The sequence below is a fragment of the Epinephelus moara genome, chromosome 1, assembly GCF_006386435.1.
Source record: "Epinephelus moara isolate mb chromosome 1, YSFRI_EMoa_1.0, whole genome shotgun sequence".
In the NCBI taxonomy this organism is placed as follows: domain Eukaryota; kingdom Metazoa; phylum Chordata; class Actinopteri; order Perciformes; family Serranidae; genus Epinephelus; species Epinephelus moara.
The window spans coordinates 41,964,654-41,973,160 of record NC_065506.1 but is presented as its reverse complement, the minus strand read 5'-3'; the positions used below and the strand labels follow the sequence as shown (position 1 = coordinate 41,973,160).

General features: G+C 40.0%; 1 protein-coding gene across 1 annotated transcript in view; it reads left to right on the top strand.

Annotated features, from left to right (window-relative positions):
- The window catches only part of ddb1 (damage-specific DNA binding protein 1), a 71,993-nt gene that overhangs the window by 37,709 nt on the left and 25,777 nt on the right, over positions 1-8,507 (top strand). The window contains exons 15-19 of the mRNA XM_050042309.1: positions 1,750-1,857; positions 4,756-4,963; positions 5,234-5,329; positions 5,726-5,837; positions 8,176-8,299. Of these exons, the coding sequence (XP_049898266.1) occupies positions 1,750-1,857; positions 4,756-4,963; positions 5,234-5,329; positions 5,726-5,837; positions 8,176-8,299 (648 nt within the window). The remainder of the gene's footprint in view (positions 1-1,749; positions 1,858-4,755; positions 4,964-5,233; positions 5,330-5,725; positions 5,838-8,175; positions 8,300-8,507) is intronic.

Genomic DNA, 8,507 nt, shown 5'->3' with positions numbered 1-8,507 from the left:
ATTCACCTCGTCGCTAGATAGACCTACTCCTGAAAAAGTCGTGCGCAAGGCTTTTTGTCCTTACGAGGCCACCGTCATTTACCTGACAGGAGGGGTGAGCGAGTGAGCCCTGCAATCTAGAATTTGACCACTGATGTCACTGTTTTCAACCCATTTTACACACTGGCCCTTTAAGAACCGTAACCATTTTATTTGGGGGTGTAATGTTTGCGTTTGTGCACAAAATGCTCAGGGTTCCTGTAGAACCAAAACTCGATTTAAGTCATTGATGTCAGTTCATTTTTTTTAGTTCTTCAGTTTAGAGTTTTGAAAAAATGTCCTAAATTTCATCCGGGGGGGGGTGTTTAAAAAGTCTTGCAAAGTCTTAAATCCCACTCGCAGTAAGCTGCAGGAACCCTGAAGCTGGAGCCAGCAGCTGGGTAGCTTAACTTTGCATAAAGCCTGAAAATAGAGGGAAACAACTTGTATGGCTCTGTTAAAAGGTGACAAAGTCCATCTACCAACACCTCTAAAGCTCACAGATTAGCATGTTATACCCCTGAGACATTTAGGGTTTTTTTGTGTATCTTAAATGAGATGTAAAGTGTTAATTTGTGAGATTTAGAGGTGATGATAGGCAGATTTTGTTACCTTTTCAAGTGGACAGAATGTGGAGCTATTCCCTTAATAAGTCCAATAAAGAAGTCCAAGGAATGAGTCTTTTATAGTGTAGTAGTAGCTTAAATAGAGTATCTTCAGTTTCATTAATAGATGAAAATGGAATATCCCATTAAGTACTTCATTTTTTAGTACGTACTTGAACATTAACTGTGCTCCCAGCCCAAATGCATTTAGTGCAGCATTTAGACGCTTGAGGAGAATTTAAACTTAGAGTGTTTAAATATGCAAGAGAGGACTTGACTACTTTTTTGGTTAAACTTATCAAAAAGTCAGCAGTCACTGGAGACAAAGTTTCATAACATGGTGAACTGGCACAGACAGGACTCTTACTTTCCAATTAGACTGCTTCACCCATGAAGAATATTTCCACACTCTTTACCACAGTGTCACACTTTATTTTCCAAGTGCGCTTGATTGACAGCTGCTCGATGCACAAACTCTGCAAACTGTGCTCTCTCGCTGACTCCTCTAACAAGGACAGTCTGTCTGCAGTCTTAAGTTTTTATAAACAGTAAACCTTCAAATTAAAACCTAATGCGCTGTTTTAATTGTTCATATTTTTAGCTCTGTCTTTGGAAGCAGAGTTTTAACACTGCACAGTCGCACTTAAGCTGTGTTTGTTTTGCTAACATGAACTATATTTACAAAGATTTGTTTTTCTGAATTGAACACAGCCCTATGTTTGTTTTAATATTTTGGCTCCCTTACTTAAAATAATTGATGTACGTAACTATGGAAACATGCAACCTCTCAAGTAGCCACATTTGGCAGACTTTTTTAATGTTGCTGCTTGGTGAGTCGGCCAACAAGCATTTAATCAGAGCCAGTACGGATTTGATGTAATTGGCTCTCAGTCAGAGAAACTTATGTTTGGTAAACGGAAAAGACAGAAGACTTTATATTTACCCTGCAGCATTCAAATGGTATTTTTCCCCCCCTAAAAGTTACCAGCCAGTCTGGCCGGTAACTCTTATTGATTTTTCTGACAAAGACATTTTAGCAGACATTCATCACTTTGGTGTTCATCCATGAGCCTGTGACTCCAGTGTGCAGGAAGGATAAATCATCTGACTGTGTGTGTGTCCTCAGAGATCATCCCTCGCTCAATCCTAATGACCACCTTTGAAGGCAGCTACTACCTGCTGTGTGCACTGGGAGACGGCGCGCTCTTCTACTTTGGTCTGGACCTGCAGACTGGTAGGTCTCTCACACCAAACATCCCTACATCTGTTAACATAAGAGCTTCTTAAACTTCCCAGACTGATAAAGTCCTCCAGGCAGGGCCACCGGCGGCTGTCTGAAAATATTTTTAGAATATTATTTCATGGTGAGTTGCATAAATCCCAGCACTATATTTGGATGTAATAGTGGAGAAACTTTGCAGCAAACTTGTTGGCAAACAGTTGCTTATATTTACACATCCAGCTGTTACAGAGCAACATCATCATTCATCTGGAGTCGTGTTTGTTACCACCTGCAGAACGTAAATCCAGTGTTCACTTTCTTTCTTTTCTTTTAGTCTCGTATTTCTGGTCAAAATGGAAGCAGCAGAGGCTGATACACTTTTATTCCCAAGTATGGGTCAAGCTCCAAAACACTTGATCCTTCACTTTCTCTATTATAGCACAGTAGTGCCTATCATGAGACGCTCCTTGCCTGGTAATGGTTTCAGACTCTACACCCCCCACTTTGGGATGAAAGCATGCTGTTAAAAATGTGTAGTCTCCAAACTCAAGGCTGGGTAACATCACTGAAATGACATCATCTGGTCAAAAAACCTAGGTGATATCATTTCAGAAATTAAAAATAGTACATTAAGAGACACAGAAAACATCATTCGACTGTATTTACAGGCTGAGTACCAGTGCTCTCTGTGAAGAGCCTTGCAATTACTGCATCATTGAATGGCTGTCTGTTTGAACTGAAGCCGACTGTCAGATCTCTCTTTTGACCTTTTAAATAGATGCACAGATGGGAAAACATCTTGTTTATTCAACCTCATGAGGCCACATGTTTCAGCAGTCTCTGTTAATGTCTTCTTTCTGTTGATAGTATATTTGAATTCAGTCAATTATCAAAAAATATGCAGAGTAATTACATGTTGACTGACTAATCGATCAACTGACAAATCATTTCCAGTGTCCAGGCAGTCAAAGAAAACCCTGCAGTAATAATAAACCTGGATGTTATTAACATGTACGCCAGGATATCAGTGTAATCAGGTTATTTAATGTTCCTTGTAAACATCTTGCTCTGAAATGAATACCCAGCATATTAGTGTGCATACCAATGTATTCATTGATTTTGATCTGATCTGATCACCACACACGTTATGACTATGATCTGAAGAGACACATACAAGGTTATCTAGAGCTAAAGCCTATGCAAACTACACATACTGCTATGAAGACTTAGTTGTAGGTAAGTAGGGCAAAAGGTTTGACTAAGAGATATCACCATGAAGCTTCCCTCTGTTGATTACTTACATTAAGACCATTATTTTTTGTATTACAGGTTTTTCAAACTGTTATGCCTATATTTCCAGAACAGAAATCTAAACATGTTAAATCCAGGTTCAAAATTCTTGTTTCATTTTGTGGACATTTTAGGGTCAAAGGTTTTTACAGAGGGAATTTTTAAAAATCTGTTTCTATCACTCCATGAATATAGAAAACAAAGTCAGTAGCTGTTAAAAAAAAAAAAAAAAAGTTTTCTCCATGTTTTAGGAATAAAATGTTGAATAAATCAGGCTATGAATGATATATGATCAAACCCCTCAGTAAAAACTGAAGAATACAAATAGGAATAAAACTGGAAAGTTTGGTGCGTGAGTGTTGCTGAAGTGGAGACTTCTGGCTCACAGAAAAAACTCATTTTGAGAAAAAATCATCGTCTAGCACAGTGGTTCCCAAATGGTGGGTCACAGGTCCATTCTGAATGGACTGCAAATGACGAATGTGACAAGTTTATAAAAAATACTCTTTAGTTTGAGGTACAGTGAATATCCAGCACAGAGCTTTTATTTTTAAGTGCGGTTTCCTGCTGTAGAGTGAGTGAATAACGGACAGCTACTTAACAGAGACAGCAAACTAGCTTGACGACATGGCCAAACGCAACTATGATGCTAAATGTATTAAACTGTGTGGATCTTGAACTAATAACTAAGGACAAATCTGGCCCCGTGGCTCGACCAGTTGGGAACCACTGGTCTGAACGTCTCGTAATCAGGCTGCTTGTAAGGATAGACTGTTATGTTCAGTGGCTTCACAATTCAGCCTCTAGCAACAACGTTACATAGGGCCAGTGTTGCCAACTCTTTACCCCATGGACGCAGAAGGCCCTATCTAGAGTGAGCGTTCAATTTGTCCATTCTAGGCTACTGTAGAACATCATGGCGGACTCTGTGGAAGAGAACCTGCTCCTTATATAGATATAAACTGCTCAATCTAAGGCATTATTTTCAGGTGATTAAAAACTTATGAAAACACAATTATGAATAGTATGTACACTTTCTGCCAACAGATGCTTTAAAGTCCGACACATTGGACCTTTAAAGAAATGTATTCCACACGTTTATAGACAAAAAACAACAGACAGCAGGTAAATAAATAATAAATTCCAAGTAAGTGACACTTCCCAAGTTGATGTATAATAAGACGATTATTGTTAGATTACAAGTTTTCTTCAATTTTATGTTCGGATATGCAAATTAAACATTATTTAAATAAATACGCATTTTTTGCATACATTTCCAGAACATGGATCTGAGCTGAATTAAACACCTACATATGTGTTTTTGGTGTTTTCTTTTCACTGGTTTGACAAAAGAACAGAATTGACGGCTCCCTGAAAAAACTATTTTCACATTTTCCTTGAAGGGAAAATCTGAATAAAGGCGTAGAGAAACACAAAGAAGGCAGGTGCTTCCATGCAGGGCTCACTGAAAGGTTTTACGAGCACAGAAAGGGTAATGAATATTCTGCACACAAGGACAAACTTTATTGTCTAAAGACGCTCAGCGAGTGACTCCAAACGATGATTGGTACACCCACCTTTTAAACTGGACTTACAGTTGTGTGCCCGTCCTTCCCCCAGGTGCCCTGAGTGAGCGTAAGAAGGTCACCCTCGGCACCCAGCCCACTGTGCTAAGGACCTTCAGATCCCTGTCCACTTCCAACGTCTTTGCCTGCTCCGACCGACCCACTGTCATCTACTCCTCCAACCACAAGCTGGTCTTCTCCAACGTCAACCTCAAGGAGGTCAATTACATGTGCCCACTCAACTCCGAGGGATACCCCGACAGGTCAGCAGCAGAACTCGCACAACTTGTGTATTTTTATGGGTCTGCATCGTCATTGGAAACTGTTGTTGTTTTATGTTTTCTTCCTCTGTGCTTTGAAGAGTTTCTTTTGTTTTGATCCTGGAGCAGACACAGTGGGCTCAGAGGTGTTCTCTGTCGACTACAGAAATGTATCCAGTCAAACTTTGTTTTGATTTGTGGGAAGTGGGTGTATTACTTTTTTTTCTTTCCTCAACACTAATGCTGCGTGTTGCTGTGTTTGTCTTTTTATAGTCTGGCTCTGGCCAACAACAGCACCCTGACCATCGGTACCATCGACGAAATTCAGAAACTCCACATTCGTACTGTTCCTCTCTACGAGTCTCCCAGGTGAGTCCCACTGTCAAATATTGAGTTAGTACTGAACCCCCAACGAACATTTCAGACCCATCATCTTTACAAATACGCTGTGTGTTCTGTGACTTTGCCTGTTTGCTCTGATTCAAGAGACGTTCTCCTGTAGTTTTTTTCCGCATGTGCTGAAAACGTTTCAGTTCCCTGTTTTTCTGCTCAAACGTTTAAGTGTCAGCAGTGACTCATGGTTGTTAAATAAGTTATTAAAAGGCTGACTGCTGTATTATCCAGTCAGAAAACAGAAAGCCGTCTCTCAGGGCACCTTCTTTTGTTCATCTTACCCCTGTGTGCTCTTTTCATGTTTACCAGCGTCTTCCCTTTGATTTTTCTCACTCCCCTCCGCTCTCTCCCCCTCTGTTAACGCCCCACCAGGCGGATCTGTTACCAGGAGGTTTCCCAGTGTTTCGGGGTTCTATCCAGCAGGGTGGAGATTCAGGATGTGAGCGGCACCACATCTGCCGTGCGCCCCAGTGCGAGCACTCAGGTACTGTAGCTCCATGTTATGTTCGGCTAATAAACACCCAAGGGCTTGTTTGTTTTGCACTCTTATCTAACTAGGCGTGCTGACTAAGAACATTATTTATATCGTGGGACTGGGAGCTTGTCAGGACAACAAATGTCTTGTCCTGTTAGTCACTTAACAGGTCTACTGGAGCTAGATTTTCTAAACCAGGATTTAAATCTTAATGATGATGTGTTGTGATTGGTCATTTACTTTTAAAGTCGAAGAATTGTAACACCAAAACTGAAGCTGTTATCTGCAGGTTGTTTTTCTGTTTCTACTTTATAATTGTCCCAAAGGTTATTTGTTATAAAAATGTTATTATGATAAAAAATTCTACAATATATTTTCTTGGTTTTGTAGGTAGGTATGTGTAGGGAGTCAAAATAAAGACAGTAAGCCTATTTTTGAACCGTCTCTACTCTCCTCGGCCAGCTGTCTTTAAGAGGCTCAGAGTGTAGATAGGTATCATATAGGGCTGGGCAATATATTGTTATAGTATCGATATCGTGACACAAGATTAGGTATCGTCTGAGATTTTGCGTATCTTATAATAATAATGATGATAATGCATTTTATTTATAGGCAACTTTCAAAGCAGTCAAGGACACCTTACACGACAAAGTTAGAAAAAAAAACAAGCAGTAATGTGTCCATAGATCATAAAATCGAACAGTTCTGTAATATACAATACAAGTTGATAAAATGACTTGACAGAAATTATACTTGTAAATATTAGGTATAAAATCATCATTTTAAAATCATCATCAGTGCAAATCTCAATATGTGTGTCACCGTTAAATCAGACGGAATATGCCAGCTTGAAAAGGTGTGTAAATAATTTGTAAAAGCATCAGAGTCAGCCCTACAATATCAATATTGAGGTATTTAGTCAAAACTATTTTTTTTATTTTTTTATTTTTATTTTTTTATTTTATTTTATTTTATTTTTTAAAGATAATTTTTGGCCATTTTGCCTTTAATGGACAGGACAGATAAGCGTGAAGGGGGGAGAGAGAGAGGGGGGGGATGACATGCAGCAAAGGGCCACAAGCCGGACCCGAACCCGGGCCGCTGCGGCAACATGGGGCGCCTGCTCCACCACTAAGCCACCAACGCCCCGTAGTCAAAACTATTTTGATATTTGATTTTGTTCACATCACCCAGCCTTAGTATCATATAAAACTAGAAGACCTAAGGAATCCAACAAGGTCATGCTAGCAAGTCTGCAAGGGGGTTAAATAACACTCTGAAGTTGGGCTAAATTTTGGCAAAAAAAAAAAAAAGGCATGGCCATTGTTTTTATCGTGCAATACAAATGTGTGGGTTTTTTTGCCTATTTAAATATTTCTGCATGGGTTTTCTGATGGTGTTCCTCAGGTCTTGGTGTCTTAATGTGGTATTTTGGAGGGATCTTTGACCATTTTAATAAATTCTCAAGTAGTCAACAATGCTTAAATTTAGCACCAAATGTGTGCAACGAATGGTATCAACCAAATAATTGCCCTAACAACTTATGCGACGTAATTGAGCATGGGAATGGCCATCATATATGTAATGTTCTAAGACCCTATACCCTTGTCAAAGTTTGAATAGGTGCCTCACCTAAACAGTGTTATGACTAGAAAAACTTAAGCTGCACCTCAAATTAATCCCCAGGTTTCAAGCTTTCAGGTGATGTATACCATTTCTATGTAGCATGTACTATTAACTTGCTATCTTCCCATAAAGATCCGCTGTCCCCTCTAAAAAAGACCAAAATGGGTCTGTGGCAGGGAGGGGTGGAGGAAAGAGGTTGAGTGCACTCTAAATTTAGCTGCTGCAAGAGTTCAAAAAAAGTTCAACCTACATTAAACATAACAATCTTTTGTTTGATGTGTTGTCAATGAATACTGACAATGATGTTTCAGCTGCCAAGAAAGAAAAGTAGGATCAACATTTTAGAGAGATTTGTACTCAGAGCACTAATCAAAAAGTCCTTCCAGCCAGATTTACAGTGACAGCATGTGTGATGTCCACTCGGCTTGGCTCTAAAGCTTCCCCAAGGGGACACGTGTGCACTTTATTTGTGTTTGTATTTATTGCTGCAGTGCACAACTTTGTGGAAACAAAAGCAGAGCCAGAGCCTCTAACACGTGATGACAAGAAAGATGTTTACCTGATTCTAAACGCTGCACATCTGGTGCTGCAGATGGTGCCTACAAGTGCTGTCGAGCTCACACAGAAAATAGAGATTTGAATCGCTTCACAGCTTTTATTAGCTTTATCTTATGTCTACCTCTCTGCGTGTCCTGCCCTTAATAAATCTACATCCTTCCAGGCCCTCTCCAGCAGCGTGAGCTCCAGCAAGCTCTTCCCCAGCAGCACTTCTCCCCACGAGACCTCCTTCGGCGAAGAGGTGGAGGTTCACAGCCTGCTAGTCGTGGATCAGCACACCTTTGAAGGTGAGACAGCCGGATGTGCATTTCCATTTGATCTCACAAAGCTGGTGCTTTCATATGGAGCTTCAGATGGTAAAACATTGTGCTCAGCTTGGGGAATAACCAGGTGAGAGAACTCCACAGCCTGGTCCCAACACTCAGTTTTTGATGCTTGTATCTCATCTTTAAAATGGGCTCACACTCATTTTACCAATTAATTTTGGATTTATCT